The sequence below is a fragment of the Scyliorhinus torazame genome, chromosome 4, assembly GCF_047496885.1.
Source record: "Scyliorhinus torazame isolate Kashiwa2021f chromosome 4, sScyTor2.1, whole genome shotgun sequence".
Taxonomy (NCBI): Eukaryota; Metazoa; Chordata; class Chondrichthyes; order Carcharhiniformes; family Scyliorhinidae; genus Scyliorhinus; species Scyliorhinus torazame.
Genome location: NC_092710.1, coordinates 93365440 through 93384354, shown reverse-complemented (window position 1 = coordinate 93384354; position 18915 = coordinate 93365440). Strand labels below are relative to the sequence as shown.

Sequence of the window (18915 nt, the reverse complement as noted above, 5' to 3'; positions counted from 1 at the left end):
CTCCCCGTGTTTGAGTGGGTTTCCTCGGGTGCTCCGGTTTTCTCCCACTAGTCCCGAAAGGCATGCTGTTAGGTAATTTTGACATTCTGAATTCTCCCTCAGTGAACCCGAATAGGTGCCGGAATGTGGCAACGAGGGGCTGTTCACAGTAACCTCATTGCAATGTTAATGTAAGCCTACTTCTGACAATAAAGATGATCATTATTATTATAAGGTCAACGGAGTGAAATTCCTAAACACAATGGGTGGTAGAAGCTTGGAATTAAATGGCAATTGATGTTAGGTTCACATTCAATCTGCAATTGATAGATTAATGTAAGATTGAGGTATTATGGGATATGGGGAAACTGCAGGTATTCAACCGTTATCCCACAGAATGGCGGAATAGGCTCGAAGGGCTGAATGAACATCTCCGGTTTCATTGTCCCTCTGTGCTTTACAATAGTTGTGAGATTCATTTACTGTTGCTGCAATACTTCATTTTGTGCTGCACATTTATTTGTTTTCTGTCTAGAATTTTGAATGTACCTGCATCCCTGAATTTACTGGAGAACGTTGTGAGAATCGTGTTGGGCCATGTGATTCTTCACCATGCGTTAATAATGGGGACTGCGTGCAGATGGAGATGAACTATTACTGCAGGTATTCAGAAATTGATTATAACTCCATTATTTAAGAAAGGCGAAAGAGATAGAGTAAGCCAGAAAATGATAACTCTCTTAGTCTAAAGATATGCAGATTAGGTGGATTGGCCATGCTAATTTGCCCCGAGTGTCCAAAGGTCAGGTGGGTTCCGGGAATTGAGCCTAGGTAGGGTACTCTTTCCAGAGGGTCTGTGCAGACTCAATTTACCGAATGGCCTCCTTCTGCACTATAGGGATTCTATTCTATCTAATGGCAGGATGTTGTTGGTAGATATATGTGGTTCAGACTGAGTATTCAGTTGGAGAAACATGAGCCGGTTGTAGGGAGAAAACATGGATTTCAAAAGGGCAGTTCACTTTCTAACAAACCTAATCAAATTGTTAGGACGTAACTGTCATGATATTCAAGAGAACATCACAGCACATAAACACATACATAATGATAGACAGAGCAAAGTACCAATTAGCACACAACACGACAGACAAGAGCATACACAGTACAAAACAAGAAACACAACACTTCCTGGGCAGTCCATTAGGAGACGGCACAGGGCAAGGACCTCAAAGCCAGACACTCACACAGTCACCACGTGCTGAGTACCAAATTTGTTGTATAAATAGTTTAACAGAATAAAACTGCGTTGTACCAATCGCAACTGTGTTGGTTCGTCTGTATATCAGAGCACCCAACACTTCGTGGTACCAGAAGTGAATCGAAACCTACCCACAAATCTGCCATCCTGTGCCATGGACACCATCAACACACCGCAGCCATTGCAAGTCGCTGGGAACCTGGGCATCAATTGGACGCTCTTCAAGCAGCGCTTCGAGCTCTTTATGGAAGCCAACGAAAAACAGGGCGGCTCGGACAATAGGAAGATTGCCAGCCTCCTCACCACCGCAGGTCAGCACGCCATCCATGTACACAACACCCTGGTGTTCGCGGAAGGCGAGGACAAATCTAAGTATGACACGGTCCTCCTCAAGCTCGACCAACACTTCAACGTTGAAGTCAACGAGAGCTTTGAGAGGTATGTCTTCCAGCAGCGCCTGAAAGGTAAGGATGAGCTCTTTCAGTCCTTCCTGACGCATCTCCGCATATTCACGCAGTCCTGCGGTTACGACGCCACCTCAGAGTCCATGATCCAGGACCAGATCGTTTTTGGGGTTGCCTCCGGCAGCCTACGCCAGCAGCTTCTTAAAAAATAAAAGGCCTGACCTTAGCATCTGCAGTTGAAGCCTGTGTCCTGCACAAGAATGCGACTAGCCGCTATGCCCAATTTCAGGCGACCGAATCGGCGTGGAGGGGGTCCTACGCGACCGGATCAGAGAGCCAGGCGACCCACGAGGCCGAACGGGTCCAGGCGATCGTGTTTCTCCCGGCCCGCGGCCCAGACGAGGGCGGCCGTTTTGCGCGCTTTTCGAGGCCTCCCGCGCTTGTGCGCGCCAAAACCTACTGCAACACTGAGGAACGTGATACGCAGGCGCGCTCGACGCAAGACTGAACTACGCATGCGCAGTGGTGTAACGAACACCATGACGTCACGACGTGCGGCAACTGTGGAGCTGCACATTTAAAAGGGCAATATCCCACAAAAACCCGACAATGCCTTCGCTGTGGCAAGGTGGGCCACTACACTGCTTACTGTCGAGCGGCTCAACCTGTTGATCTCCCGCATCTTGGCAACCTCGCAGGAACGTGCAGACCATTCAGCCTCCACATTACGACATCCAAACCGATGACACAGATGACCGAGACGCCTTCCGGATTGCGGTCATTGATGGGAACCGGGTCAACACAATCAATCCGGGCGATGAATGGTGTGCCACCCTGACGGTCAACCGATCGCCGATCACTTTCCACCTGGACACTGGCGCCTCCGCCAACCTCATAGCATGGTCAGCTTTCTACGCCATGAAGGTCAGACCACCAATCCGGCCGTCCCGGTGCAGAATGGTCGACTACAACGGGAACGTTATCCCGGTTATGGGATCCTGCCAGCTCCAGGTGACATACAACACACACACGGCCACACTCTCGTTCGAGATAGTCGACTCATCGAAGGACTCCCTGCTGGGCGCACAGGCATGCAAGGCTCTCCACCTCGTGCAACGAGGCCACTCTCTCTCTCTCTCTCTCTCTCTCTCTCTCTCTCTCTCTCTCTCTCTCTCTCTCCAGACGGCACATCTGACTTCCCGGATGCAGAGTTCAAAGCACAGCTCCAATCGCTCCTCGCCCACAACCAGGAGGCATTCGAGGGCATGGGAACACTGCCATACACCTACCGAATTCGCCTCAAACCGGACGCCATCCCTGTCATTCACACACCTAGCAGGTTTCCTGCGCCACTTAAAGACCGCCTCAAGCAGCAGCTGCAGGATCTCCAGGACCAAGGGGTCTTATCCAGGGTCACTGAGCCCACGCCATGGGTCAGCTCCATGGTGTGTGTCAAGAAGCCCTCCGGCGAGCTCCGTATCTGTATTGACCCCAAAGACCTCAATAACAATATCATGAGGGAACATTATCCCATATCCAAACGGGAGGAGATCACCAGTGAAATGGCCCAGGCGGAAATATTTACGAAACAAATGCTTCTAAGGGGTTTTGGCAGATCCAACTCGATCCCTCCAGCCGAAAGCTATGCACCTTCAACACCCCTTTAGGCAGTTTCTGCTACAACCGGATGCCATTTGGCATCCTCTCGGCATCCGAGGTCTTTAATAGGATCATGGAGCAGATGATGGAAGGCATCGAAGGGGTGCGCGTATATGTGGACGACGTCATCATCTGGTCCACCACACCACAGGAGCACATATATCGTCTCCAACGTGTTTTTGCCCACATACGGGAAAACGGCCTGCGCCTCAACCGAGCCAAGTGTTCCTTTTGCCAAACCGAGCTGAAGTTCCTGGGGGACCATATCTCCCGGTCAGGGGTCCGTCCGGATGCAGACAAGGTGAGCGCCATCAGAGCCATGCCGCAGCCGGCCGACAAGAGAGCAGTGCTACGCTTCCTTGGCATGGTCAACTTCCTGGGGAAGTTCATTCCCAACCTTGCCTCCCACACGACGGCTCTGCGCCACCTCGTCAAAAAGTCCATAAGAGTTCCAGTGGCAACACACACACCAGCTGGAATGGGAGGAGCTCAAACGCGAACTCACCACTGCACCGGTATTGGAGTTTTTTGACATGTCTCGTGCCACCAAAATCTCGACTGATGCCAGCCAATCCGGCATTGGAGCAGTGCTCCTGCAGCGGGATGACATGGCATCATGGGCCCCAGTTGCCTATGCATCGCGGGCCATGACCCCCACAGAGCAGCGCTACGCGCAGATTGAAAAGGAGTGCCTTGGCTTGCTAACCGGATTAGACAAGTTCCATGATTATGTATATGGTCTTCCCCTGTTCACTGTTGAAACTGACCACCGCCCCCTGGTCAGCATAATAAATAAGGACCTGAACGAGATGACCCCTCGCCTCCAGCGCATCCTACTTAAACTCAGGAGGTACGACTTCCAACTGGTCTACACTCCAGGGAAGGAACTTATCGTTGCGGATGACCTATCCAGAGCAGTGAGCACGCCGCCAGATGCGGAGGGGTTCGTATGTCAGGTCGAGGCGCAGGTGGCTTTCACATCGGCAAATCTGCTGGCTGACGAGTGGCCCGTATTCGCCGAGAGACTGCAGCCGACCCCCTTCTACAGCGTGTGATGCGCCACATGACGTGAGGGTGGCTCAAAGGGCAGTGCCCACAGTTCTACAATGTCCGAGATGACCTGGCCGTCATTGATGGTGTCCTTCTGAAGCTGGACCGGATTGTGATTCCGCACAGCATGCGCAAGCTGGGTCTCGACAAACTACACGAAAGCCACTTGGGGGTCGAGTAGCGCAGACGGAGAGCCCGAGAGGCGGTATACTAGCCGGGCATCAGTGACGATATTGCCAACATGGTGCTCAACTGTCCCACCTGCCAAAGGTTTCAGCCGCCGCAACCTCCTGAAACTTTCCTGCCCCATGAGCTGGTGACGTCCCCCTGGGCGAAGGTGGGTGTAGACCTATTTCACGCGCTCAACAGGGACTATGTCATCATAGTTGACTACTTCTCAAACTACCCTGAAGTCATACACCTGCACGATTTGACATCATCTGCTGTCATCAGGGCCTGCAAAGACAGCTTTGCTCGCCACAGCATTCCGATGACTGTCATGTCGGACAATGGGCCCTGTTTCGCCATCCAGGAATGGTCATTGCTTGCTGCCTCGTATGGCTTCACACACATGACGTCCAGCCCTCTGCATCCCCAGTCCAATGGAAAGGCGGAGAAGGGCGTTCACATTGCCAAGCGGCTCCTCTGCAAGACTGCTGCTGCCGGGTCGGACTTCTGCCTCGCCCTGCTGGCCTATCGCTCAGCCCCACTAGCCACTGGTCTCTCACCAGCACAGCTGCTGATGGGTCGCGCCCTCAGAACCACTGTGCCTTCCATCCTGCCACCAACAACAGACCATGCTCCGGTACTGCATAGGATGCAACTGCAGGGCGGTCGCCAGAAGCGATCTTATGACACACGGGCAACTGATCCTCCCTCCCTGGCCCCTGGTCAGCACCTGCCGAAGTTCTCCGACGCGTGGCTCCCCGCTCGTTCCTGGTACGCATGCCTGATGGATCCATGCGTAGACGCAATCGCCGGGCTCTTCGTCTACTTCCACACTCGCAACGAAACCTTACACTGACGCCGTGTCCTCCAGTGGTTCCTGATAGCGACTTTGTGGAGCTGCCTGCTACCATGCTCCTTCCGTCGCCGCCCGTGGCCAGGCCCGCACCTCAGTCGGTGGTTCCCGACCCACCCTTGAGGCGGTCGACCCGAATTCGTCGCCCACCTACTAGACTGGACTTATGAGACTGTTTACACGTTGAACTCTGGCAACCACTGTTTTAACATGTCTATGTTTTTCTCGTTACAGGCATTCGTTTTATCGTTCCACATTTCCACGTTGTTTTCTTTTTGTTATGGTACAACCTCGTTAGCATGTCACACCTGACATCGCCCCTTGTATATAGTTAAGCCCCATTTACATGCTGTAAATATTACATGCACACACACATTTCTATTTATAACCATGTAGGCACATAATCTTGCAAAAAAGGGAGGATGTCATGATATTCAAGAGAACATCACAGCACATAAACACATACATAATGATACACAGAGCAACGGACCAATTAGCACACATAACACGACAGCCAATCACAGACAAGAGCATACACAGTACAAAACAAGAAACACAACACTTCCTGGGCAGTCCATTAGGAGACGGCACAGGACAAGGACCTCAAAGCCAGACACTCTCACATCACCACGTGCTGAGTACCAAGTTTGTTGTATAAATAGTTTAACAGAATAATACTGCGTTGTACCAATCGCAACCGTGTTTGTTCGTCTGTATATCAGAGCACCCAACACGTCAATAACTATTCAGTAGATCGATGGATGTTGTTTATATGGATTTCTAAAAGGTATTCAATAAGTGAGAGATTGTTAACTGAAATTAAATCTCATGGAACTGAAGGCCAATTATTGAACTGGTTGGATGATTGGTTAGAAAACAGAGAGAAATAATTGAGTCGAATTGGAAGGCAATAACTAATCGAGTCCCACAAGGATTTGTGCTTTGGCCTCAACTATTCACCATATTGGGCAGCATGGTAGCGCAGTGGATAGCCCTGCTGCCTCACTGCACCGAGGTCCCAGGTTCGATCCCGGCTCTGGTTCACTGTCCGTGTGGCGTTTGTACATTCCCCCCGTGTTTGCATGGGTTTCGCCCCCACAACCCAAAGATTGGCCACGCTAAATTGCCCCTTAATTGGAAAAAATGAATTGGGTCCTCTAAATTTACAAAACAAAAACAACAAAAAACTATTCACCATATTTATTAATGACTTCAATAATGCAATAGATATCCAAAAATCCAAGGCTGCCGACGATGCAGAGATTGGTGCTATACGAAGCTGTGTAGATGGGAGCATAAAATTATAAGGAGACATTAAGTGTGGCAAATGGATTTCGACTCAGGAAAATGTGAGGCTGTCTATTTGCGACCAGAGAAGGATAGATATGAATATTTTTTAAACGGTGAAAAGCTGGGAACACTGGAGACCCAAAGGGATCCATGTATAGTGATCATTAAAATGTAGTGCTCAAATATAAAAAGAAAAACTATTGTAATGGTAAGCATTCCATTACATCTGGAGGGCAAGCATATAAAGGGAAGGAAATTTTAATTCCGCGAAACAAAGTCCTGGTTAGAAAACATCTGGAGGACTGGGTACAGTTCTCGGCACCATACCTTAGAATAGATCTATTGACCCTGAGAGAGTGTAGAGCAGATTCACCAGAATGTTATCGAGCCACAAGGGATAAATAATGAGGCGAGATGAGATAAACATGGAATATAGAAAGTTTACGGGTTTATTTTATTTGTTTTTTTTTGTGTTTTGAAAGGAATTAATAGTGCAGAAGTAACAAGGAACCCACTTTCACAAAAGTCGATGCTAGCTAAATTAATGAATCTGAACCTGAGCTCAATAAATTTTTGCTCGTCAATGGCATTAAGGGATTTGGAACATGGATGAATGGATGCAGAGAGAATACAAATCAGACACGATTGTGCTGGAAGATAATTCAAAAGCTCAGGGCCTAGACGACTGGTGGCAGAGAAACCGATGGCAGAGCGGAAGCCAGAGTTGAAATAGATTTTGTGGCATGAAACAACGGCCAATATTTTCCATTCCCGTTAGTGGCGGTGGGTTCTTTGGCGGGACCGGAATATATCACGAGAATGCCAAAGTCCTGTTTTAATATCGATGTAAAAGCTTGCCGCGATCGTCCGCGACTCGGGACGGATCAGGCTCTGACACGGGAGTGACCAGGCTCTGACTCCGGAGTGACCAGACTCTGACTCGGGAGTGACCAGACTCAGGCTCGTGTGTGTCCGGACTCTGACACGGGAGTGACCAGACTATGACTCGGGAGTGACCAGACTGTGACTCGGGAGTGACCAGACTCTGACTCGGGAGTGACCAGACTCTGACTCGGGAGTGACCAGACTCTGACTCGGGAGTGACCAGACTCTGACTCGGGAGTGACCAGACTCTGACTCGGGAGTGACCAGACTCTGACCTGGGAGTGACCAGGCCCTGACCTGGGAGTGACCAGGCCCTGACCTGGGAGTGACCAGGCCCTGACCTGGGAGTGACCAGGCCCTGACCTGGGAGTGACCAGGCCCTGACCTGGGAGTGACCAGACTCTGACTCGGGAGTGACCAGACTCTGACTCGGGAGTGACCAGACTCTGACTCGGGAGTGACCAGACTCTGACTCGGGAGTGACCAGACTCTGACTCGGGAGTGACCAGACTCTGACTCGGGGAGTGACCAGACTCTGACTCGGGAGTGACCAGACTCTGACTCGGGAGTGACCAGACTCTGACTCGGGAGTGACCTGACTCTGACCTGGGAGTGACCAGGCCCTGACCTGGGAGTGACCAGGCCCTGACCTGGGAGTGACCAGGCCCTGACCTGGGAGTGACCAGGCCCTGACCTGGGAGTGACCAGGCCCTGACCTGGGAGTGACCAGGCCCTGACCTGGGAGTGACCAGGCCCTGACCTGGGAGTGACCAGGCCCTGACCGGGGAGTGACCAGACTCTGACTCGGGAGTGACCAGACTCTGACTCGGGAGTGACCAGACTCTGACTCGGGAGTGACCAGACTCTGACTCGGGGAGTGACCAGACTCTGACTCGGGAGTGACCAGACTCTGACTCGGGAGTGACCAGACTCTGACTCGGGAGTGACCAGACTCTGACTCGGGAGTGACCAGACGCTGACTCGGGGAGTGACCACGCCCTGACTCGGGAGTGACCAGACTCTGACTCGGGAGTGACCAGACTCTGACTCGGGAGTGACCAGACTCTGACTCGGGAGTGACCAGACTCTGACTCGGGAGTGACCAGACTCTGACTCGGGGAGAGACCACGCCCTGACTCGGGAGTGACCGGACATTGACTCGGGAGTGACCAGACCCTGACCTGTGAGTGACCACGCCCTGACTCGGGAGTGACCGGACATTGACTCGGGAGTGACCAGACCCTGACCCGTGAGTGACCAAGCCCTAACTCGGGAGTGACCGGACATTGACTCGGGAGTGACCAGACCCTGACTCGGGAGTGACCAGACCCTGACTCGGGAGTGACCAGACCCTGACTCGGGAGTGACCAGACCCTGACTCGGGAGTGACCAGACCCTGACTCGGCAGTGACCAGGCCCTGACTCGGCAGTGACCAGGCCCTGACTCGGCAGTGACCAGGCCCTGACTCGGGAGTGACCAGGCCCTGACCCGGGAGTGACCAGCCCCTGACTCGGGGTTGACCAGGCCCTGACTCTGGAGTGACCAGACTCTGGGTCAGGGATGACCAGACTCTGACCTGGAGTGACCAGACTCTGACTCTGGAGTGACCAGACTCTGACTCTGGAGTGACCAGACTCTGACTCTGGAGTGACCAGACTCTGACTCTGGAGTGACCAGACTCTGACTCTGGAGTGACCAGACTCTGACTCTGGAGTGACCAGACTCTGACTCTGGAGTGACCAGACTCTGACTCTGGAGTGACCAGACTCTGACTCTGGAGTGACCAGACTCTGACTCGGGAGTGACCAGACTCTGACTCGGGAGTGACCAGACTCTGACTCGGGAGTGACCAGACTCTGACTCGGGAGTGACCAGACTCTGACTCGGGAGTGACCAGACTCTGACTCGGGAGTGACCAGACTCTGACTCGGGGAGTGACCACGCCCTGACTCGGGAGTGACCAGACTCTGACTCGGGAGTGACCAGACTCTGACTCGGGAGTGACCAGACTCTGACTCGGGAGTGACCAGACTCTGACTCGGGAGTGACCAGTAACTGACTCGGGAGTGACCAGACTCTGACTCGGGGAGTGACCACGCCCTGACTCGGGAGTGACCGGACATTGACTCGGGAGTGACCAGACCCTGACCCGTGAGTGACCACGCCCTGACTCGGGAGTGACCAGGCCCTGACCTGGGAGTGACCAGGCCCTGACTCGGGAGTGACCAGGCCCTGACTCGGGAGTGACCAGGCCCTGACTCGGGAGTGACCAGTCCCTGACTCGGGAGTGACCAGTCCCTGACTCGGGAGTGACCAGTCCCTGACTCGGGAGTGACCAGTCCCTGACCCGGGAGTGTCCAGACTCTGACTCTGGAGTGACCAGGCCCTGACCTGGGAGTGACCAGGCCCTGACCTGGGAGTGACCAGGCCCTGACCTGGGAGTGACCAGGCCCTGACCAGGGAGTGACCAGGCCCTGACCCGGGAGTGACCAGGCCCTGACCCGGGAGTGACCAGGCCCTGACCCGGGAGTGACCAGGCCCTGACCCGGGAGTGACCAAGCCCTGACTCGTGAGTGACCGGACATTGACTCGGGAGTGACCAGACCCTGACTCGGGAGTGACCAGACCCTGACTCGGGAGTGACCAGACCCTGACTCGGGAGTGACCAGACCCTGACTCGGCAGTGACCAGGCCCTGACTCGGCAGTGACCAGGCCCTGACTCGGCAGTGACCAGGCCCTGACTCGGCAGTGACCAGGCCCTGACTCGGGAGTGACCAGGCCCTGACCCGGGAGTGACCAGCCCCTGACTCGGGAGTGACCAGGCCCTGACTCGGGAGTGACCAGGCCCTGACTCGGGAGTGACCAGGCCCTGACTCGGGAGTGACCAGGCCCTGACTCGGGAGTGACCAGGCCCTGACTCGGGAGTGACCAGGCCCTGACTCGGGAGTGACCAGGCCCTGACTCGGGAGTGACCAGGCCCTGACTCGGGAGTGACCAGGCCCTGACTCGGGAGTGACCAGGCCCTGACTCGGGAGTGACCAGGCCCTGACTCGGGAGTGACCAGGCCCTGACTCGGGAGTGACCAGGCCCTGACTCGGGAGTGACCAGGCCCTGACTCGGGAGTGACCAGGCCCTGACTCGGGAGTGACCAGGCCCTGACTCGGCAGTGACCAGGCCCTGACTCGGCAGTGACCAGGCCCTGACTCGGCAGTGACCAGGCCCTGACTCGGCAGTGACCAGGCCCTGACTCGGCAGTGACCAGGCCCTGACTCGGCAGTGACCAGGCCCTGACTCGGCAGTGACCAGGCCCTGACTCGGCAGTGACCAGTCCCTGACTCGGCAGTGACCAGGCCCTGACTCGGGAGTGACCAGGCCCTGACCCGGGAGTGACCAGCACCTGACTCGGGGTTGACCAGGCCCTGACTCGGGAGTGACCAGACTCTGGGTCAGGGATGACCAGACTCTGGGTCAGGGATGACCAGGCCCTGACATGGGAGTGACCAGGCCTTGACCTGGGAGTGACCAGGCCTTGACCTGGGAGTGACCAGGCCCTGACCTGGGAGTGACCAGGCCCTGACCTGGGAGTGACCAGGCCCTGACCTGGGAGTGACCAGGCCCTGACCTGGGAGTGACCAGGCTCTGACCTGGGAGTGACCAGGCCCTGACCTGGGAGTGACCAGGCCCTGACCTGGGAGTGACCAGGCCCTGACCTGGGAGTGACCAGGCCCTGACCTGGGAGTGACCAGGCCCTTACCTGGGAGTGACCAGGCCCTGACCTGGGAGTGACCAGGCCCTGACTTGGGAGTGACCAGGCCCTGACTTGGGAGTGACCAGGCCCTGACCTGGGAGTGACCAGGCCCTGACTCGGGAGTGACCAGACTCTGACTCGGGAGTGACCAGGCCCTGACACCGGAGTGACCAGACTCTGACTCGGGAGTGACCAGACTCTGATTCGGGAGTGACCAGACTCTGGGTCAGAGATGACCAGACTCTGACATGGGAGTGACCAGACTCTGACTCTGGAGTGACCAGACTCTGACTCGAGAGTGACCAGACTCTGACTCGAGAGTGACCAGGCTCTGACTCGGGAGTGACCAGGCCCTGACTCGGGAGTGACCAGGCCCTGACTCGGGAGTGACCAGGCCCTGACTCGGGAGTGACCAGGCCCTGACTCGGGAGTGACCAGGCCCTGACTCGGGAGTGACCAGGCCCTGACTCGGGAGTGACCAGGCCCTGACTCGGGAGTGACCAGGCCCTGACTCGGGAGTGACCAGGCCCTGACTCGGGAGTGACCAGGCCCTGACTCGGGAGTGACCAGGCCCTGACTCGGCAGTGACCAGGCCCTGACTCGGCAGTGACCAGGCCCTGACTCGGCAGTGACCAGGCCCTGACTCGGCAGTGATCAGGCCCTGACCCGGGAGTGACCAGGCCCTGACCCGGGAGTGACCAGGCCCTGACCCGGGAGTGACCAGGCCCTGACCCGGGAGTGACCAGCCCCTGACTCGGGGTTGACCAGGCCCTGACTCTGGAGTGACCAGACCCTGGGTCAGGGATGACCAGACTCTGGGTCAGGGATGACCAGGCTCTGACATGGGAGTGACCAGGCCTTGACCCGCGACTGACCAGGCCCTGACCCGGGAGTGACCAGGCCCTGACCCGGGAGTGACCAGCCCCTGACTCGGGGTTGACCAGGCCCTGACTCTGGAGTGACCAGACTCTGGGTCAGGGATGATCAGGCTCTGACATGGGAGTGACCAGGCCTTGACCCGCGACTGACCAGGCTCTGACATGGGAGTGACCAGGCCTTGACCCGCGACTGACCAGGCCCTGGCCCGGGAGTGACCAGGCCCTGACCTGGGAGTGACCAGGCCCTGACCTGGGAGTGACCAGGCCCTGACCTGGGAGTGACCAGGCCCTGACCTGGGAGTGACCAGGCCCTGACCTGGGAGTGACCAGGCCCTGACCTGGGAGTGACCAGGCCCTGACCTGGGAGTGACCAGGCCCTGACCTGGGAGTGACCAGGCCCTGACCTGGGAGTGACCAGGCCCTGACCTGGGAGTGACCAGGCCCTGACCTGGGAGTGACCAGGCCCTGACCTGGGAGTGACCAGGCCCTGACCTGGGAGTGACCAGGCCCTGACCTGGGAGTGACCAGGCCCTGACCCGGGAGTGACCAGGCCCTGACCCGGGAGTGACCAGGCCCTGACCCGGGAGTGACCAGGCCCTGACCCGGGAGTGACCAGGCCCTGACCCGGGAGTGACCAGGCCCTGACCCGGGAGTGACCAGGCCCTGACCCGGGAGTGACCAGGCCCTGACCCGGGAGTGACCAGGCCCTGACCCGGGAGTGACCAGGCCCTGACCCGGGAGTGACCAGGCCCTGACCCGGGAGTGACCAGGCCCTGACCCGGGAGTGACCAGGCCCTGACCCGGGAGTGACCAGGCCCTGACCCGGGAGTGACCAGGCCCTGACCCGGGAGTGACCAGGCCCTGACCCGGGAGTGACCAGGCCCTGACCCGGGAGTGACCAGGCCCTGACCCGGGAGTGACCAGGCCCTGACCCGGGAGTGACCAGGCCCTGACCCGGGAGTGACCAGGCCCTGACCCGGGAGTGACCAGGCCCTGACCCGGGAGTGACCAGGCCCTGACCCGGGAGTGACCAGGCCCTGACCCGGGAGTGACCAGGCCCTGACCCGGGAGTGACCAGGCCCTGACCCGGGAGTGACCAGGCCCTGACTCTGGAGTGACCAGACTCTGGGTCAGGGATGACCAGACTCTGGGTCAGGGATGACCAGGCACTGACATGGGAGTGACCAGGCCTTGACCCGCGACTGACCAGGCCCTGACCCGGGAGTGACCAGGCCCTGACCTGGGAGTGACCAGGCCCTGACCTGGGAGTGACCAGGCCCTGACCTGGGAGTGACCAGGCCCTGACCTGGGAATGACCAGGCCCTGACCTGGGAATGACCAGGCCCTGACCTGGGAGTGACCAGGCCCTGACCTGGGAGTGACCAGGCCCTGACCTGGGAGTGACCAGGCCCTGACCTGGGAGTGACCAGGCCCTGACCTGGGAGTGACCAGGCCCTGACCTGGGAGTGACCAGGTCCTGACCTGGGAGTGACCAGGTCCTGACTCGGGAGTGACCAGGACCTGACTCTGAAGTGACCAGGCCCTGACTCGGGAGTGACCAGACTCTGGTCAGGGATGACCAGACTCTGACCCGCGAGTGACCAGGCCCTGACCCTGGAGTGACCAGGCCCTGACCCTGGAGTGACCAGGCCCTGACCCGGGAGTGACCAGGCCCTGACCCGGGAGTGACCAGGCCCTGACCCGGGAGTGACCAGGCCCTGACCCGGGAGTGACCAGGCCCTGACCCGGGAGTGACCAGACCCTGACTTGGGAGTGACCAGACTCTGACTGTGGAGTGACCAGACTCTGACTGTGGAGTGACCAGACTCTGACTGTGGAGTGACCAGACTCTGACTCGAGAGTGACCAGACTCTGACTCGAGAGTGACCAGACTCTGACTCGAGAGTGACCAGACTCTGACTCGAGAGTGACCAGACTCTGACTCGAGAGTGACCAGGCTCTGACTCGCGAGTGACCAGGCTCTGACTCGGGAGTGACCAGGCCCTGACTCGGGAGTGACCAGGCCCTGACTCGGGAGTGACCAGGCCCTGACTCGGGAGTGACCAGGCCCTGACTCGGGAGTGACCAGGCCCTGACTCGGGAGTGACCAGGCCCTGACTCGGGAGTGACCAGGCCCTGACTCGGGAGTGACCAGGCCCTGACTCGGGAGTGACCAGGTCCTGACTCGGGAGTGACCAGGCCCTGACTCGGGAGTGACCAGGCCCTGACTCGGCAGTGACCAGGCCCTGACTCGGCAGTGACCAGGCCCTGACTCGGCAGTGACCAGGCCCTGACCCGGGAGTGACCAGGCCCTGACCCGGGAGTGACCAGCCCCTGACTCGGGGTTGACCAGGCCCTGACTCTGGAGTGACCAGACTCTGGGTCAGGGATGACTAGACTCTGGGTCAGGGATGACCAGGCTCTGACATGGGAGTGACCAGGCCTTGACCCGCGACTGACCAGGCCCTGACCCGGGAGTGACCAGGCCCTGACCCGGGAGTGACCAGGCCCTGACCCGGGAGTGACCAGGCCCTGACCTGGGAGTGACCAGGCCCTGACCTGGGAGTGACCAGGTCCTGACCTGGGAGTGACCAGGTCCTGACTCGGGAGTGACCAGGACCTGACTCTGAAGTGACCAGGCCCTGACTCGGGAGTGACCAGACTCTGGTCAGGGATGACCAGACTCTGACCCGCGAGTGACCAGGCCCTGACCCTGGAGTGACCAGGCCCTGACCCTGGAGTGACCAGGCCCTGACCCGGGAGTGACCAGGCCCTGACCCGGGAGTGACCAGGCCCTGACCCGGGAGTGACCAGGCCCTGACCCGGGAGTGACCAGGCCCTGACCCGGGAGTGACCAGGCCCTGACCCGGGAGTGACCAGGCCCTGACCCGGGAGTGACCAGACCCTGACTTGGGAGTGACCAGACTCTGACTGTGGAGTGACCAGACTCTGACTGTGGAGTGACCAGACTCTGACTGTGGAGTGACCAGACTCTGACTCGAGAGTGACCAGACTCTGACTCGAGAGTGACCAGACTCTGACTCGAGAGTGACCAGACTCTGACTCGAGAGTGACCAGACTCTGACTCGAGAGTGACCAGGCTCTGACTCGCGAGTGACCAGGCTCTGACTCGGGAGTGACCAGGCCCTGACTCGGGAGTGACCAGGCCCTGACTCGGGAGTGACCAGGCCCTGACTCGGGAGTGACCAGGCCCTGACTCGGGAGTGACCAGGCCCTGACTCGGGAGTGACCAGGCCCTGACTCGGGAGTGACCAGGCCCTGACTCGGGAGTGACCAGGTCCTGACTCGGGAGTGACCAGGCCCTGACTCGGGAGTGACCAGGCCCTGACTCGGCAGTGACCAGGCCCTGACTCGGCAGTGACCAGGCCCTGACTCGGCAGTGACCAGGCCCTGACCCGGGAGTGACCAGGCCCTGACCCGGGAGTGACCAGCCCCTGACTCGGGGTTGACCAGGCCCTGACTCTGGAGTGACCAGACTCTGGGTCAGGGATGACCAGACTCTGGGTCAGGGATGACCAGGCTCTGACATGGGAGTGACCAGGCCTTGACCCGCGACTGACCAGGCCCTGACCCGGGAGTGACCAGGCCCTGACCCGGGAGTGACCAGGCCCTGACCCGGGAGTGACCAGGCCCTGACCCGGGAGTGACCAGGCCCTGACCCGGGAGTGACCAGGCCCTGACCCGGGAGTGACCAGGCCCTGACCCGGGAGTGACCAGGCCCTGACCTGGGAGTGACCAGGCCCTGACCTGGGAGTGACCAGGCCCTGACCTGGGAGTGACCAGGCCCTGACCTGGGAGTGACCAGGCCCTGACCTGGGAGTGACCAGGCCTTGACCTGGGAGTGACCAGGCCCTGACCTGGGAGTGACCAGGCCCTGACCTGGGAGTGACCCGGCCCTGACCTGGGAGTGACCAGACTCTGACTCGGGAGTGACCAGACTCTGGGTCAGAGATGACCAGACTCTGACATGGGAGTGACCAGACTCTGACTCTGGAGTGACCAGACTCTGACTCGGGCGTGACCAGACTCTGACTCGGGAGTGACCAGACTCTGACTCGGGAGTGACCAGACTCTGACTCGGGAGTGACCAGACTCTGACTCGGGAGTGACCAGACTCTGACTCGGGAGTGACCAGACTCCGACTCGAGAGTGACCAGACTCCGACTCGAGAATGACCAGGCCCTGACTCGGGAGTGACCAGGCTCTGACTCGGGAGTGACCAGGCCCTGACATGGGAGTGACCAGGCCCTGACTCGCGAGTGACCAGGCCCTGACTCGCGAGTGACCAGGCCCTGACTCGCGAGTGACCAGGCCCTGACTCGCGAGTGACCAGGCCCTGATTCGCGAGTGACCAGGCCCTGATTCGCGAGTGACCAGGCCCTGACTCGCGAGTGACCAGGCCCTGACTCGCGAGTGACCAGGCCCTGACTCGCGAGTGACCAGGCCCTGACCTGCGACTGACCAGGCCCTGACCCGGGAGTGACCAGGCCCTGACCCGGGAGTGACCAGGCCCTGACCCGGGAGTGACCAGGCCCTGACCCGGGAGTGACCAGGCCCTGACCCGGGAGTGACCAGGCCCTGACCCGGGAGTGACCAGGCCCTGACCCGGGAGTGACCAGGCCCTGACCCGGGAGTGACCAGGCCCTGACCCGGGAGTGACCAGGCCCTGACCCGGGAGTGACCAGGCCCTGACCCGGGAGTGACCAGGCCCTGACCCGGGAGTGACCAGGCCCTGACCCGGGAGTGACCAGGCCCTGACCCGGGAGTGACCAGGCCCTGACCCGGGAGTGACCAGGCCCTGACCCGGGAGTGACCAGGCCCTGACCCGGGAGTGACCAGGCCCTGACCCGGGAGTGACCAGGCCCTGACCCGGGAGTGACCAGGCCCTGACCCGGGAGTGACCAGGCCCTGACCCGGGAGTGACCAGGCCCTGACCCGGGAGTGACCAGGCCCTGACCCGGGAGTGACCAGGCCCTGACCCGGGAGTGACCAGGCCCTGACCCGGGAGTGACCAGACTCTGACCCGGGAGTGACCAGACTCTGACTCGGGAGTGACCAGACTCTGACTCGGGAGTGACCACGCCCTGACTCGGGAGTGACCAGACACTGACTCGGGAGTGACCAGACTCTGACACCGGAGTGACCAGACTCTGACTCGGGAGTGACCAGACTCTGACTCGGGAGTGACCAGACTCTGACTCGGGAGTGACCAGACTCTGACTCGGGAGTGACCAGACTCTGACTCGGGAGTGACCAGACTCTGACTCGGGAGTGACCAGACTCTGACTCGGGAGTGACCAGACTCTGATTCGGGAGTGACCAGACTCTGATTCGGGAGTGACCAGACTCTGATTCGGGAGTGACCAGACTCTGACTCGGTGAGTGACCAGGCCCTCACTCAGGGAGCGGCCAAACTCTGACTCGGGAGTGACCAGGCCACGATTCGGGAGTGTCGAAGCCCTGACTCGGGAGTGACCAGGCCCTGACTCGGGAGTGACCGTGCCTGGACACGGGAGTGACAGACTCTGACTCGTGGTGGGGCGGGGGGGGAACGGCGGTGGTGACGAGGTTCTGGCTCGGGAGTAACCAGGTTCTGAAACCACTGAGTTCGGCATTTTTAACAGCTCGCCTCAGCACCCGGGAGCCGCTGTGGCTGCCTTCAAACTCTTTCTGGGGACGACCAGGTCCAACTCCAGTTAACAACTGACACCCACTTCCCAACCCCAGAATGAAAATCCTTCCTTTGAAGGCACTTTCTTCACTGGCGGGTACAGTGGGCCAAGTAACTTTCTGACTGCTGCTATCCGCATCAAGGATGAAAATCCTGCCCAATATCTTCACTTCCCAAAGATTAACTGGAAAGCATTTTGACTTATCTGAGAATGTGTGCTGGACAAGCAAACTGAAATCACAGAGCTGGAGGGGTGAGTGGAATAGAACTGGTCACGAGATGAAGAGAAGTTCCGCTCTATAGACATGAAATATTCTGTGCTTTACGATGAAATTACCAAAGGGCAAGATGTGGAGGGGATATAAGAGGAGATCAATGATAGATCCTTGGGAGACTCCTGAGGCAAAGGCATGGGAGTAGGACGATTCTCTGAGTATGCCTAGATGGGTAAGAATGCAAGGAGGCAGAGGAGGGTACAGTTATCCAGACAGGACAAGGAGGAGGAGTGAAGTAGGGCAGCATTTTATTGAAACGAGTTTCTGGAATGTATCCTTGAAATCAAGCTCATTTTCTTTTTTTTTTAATTAGAGTACCCTATTCACTTTTTTTTCCACTGAAAGGGCAATTTAGTGTGGCCAATCCACCTAGCCTGCACAGCTTTGGGTTGTGGGGGCGAAACCCACGCAGACACGGGGAGAATGTGCAAACTCCACACGGACAGTGACCCAGAGCCAGTGACCGGGATCAAACCTGGGATCTCGGCACTGTGAGGCATCAGGGCGAACCCACTGCGCCACCGTGCTGCCCATCAAGCTCATTTTCAAGTGACTTTATCGTGATGATTTCAGCTCAATTCTTGAATGCTTTTGGGAGCTTTTTTGGTTTACATAGAATTTACAATGCAGAAGGAGGCCATTCAGCCCATCAAGTCTGCACCGGCTCTTGGAAAGAGCACCCTACCCAAACTCACACCTCCACCCTATCCCCATAACCCAGTAACCCCACCCAACACTAAGTGCAATTTTGGACACTAAGGGCAATTTAGCATG

At 58.1% G+C, this 18915-nt stretch overlaps 1 protein-coding gene across 1 annotated transcript in view; it reads left to right on the top strand.

Moving 5' to 3' along the window:
* Positions 1 to 18915, top strand: part of LOC140411416 (uncharacterized) — a 632495-nt gene that overhangs the window by 178008 nt on the left and 435572 nt on the right. The window contains exon 4 of the mRNA XM_072500524.1: positions 515 to 642. Coding sequence (XP_072356625.1) covers positions 515 to 642 — 128 coding nt within the window. The remainder of the gene's footprint in view (positions 1 to 514; positions 643 to 18915) is intronic.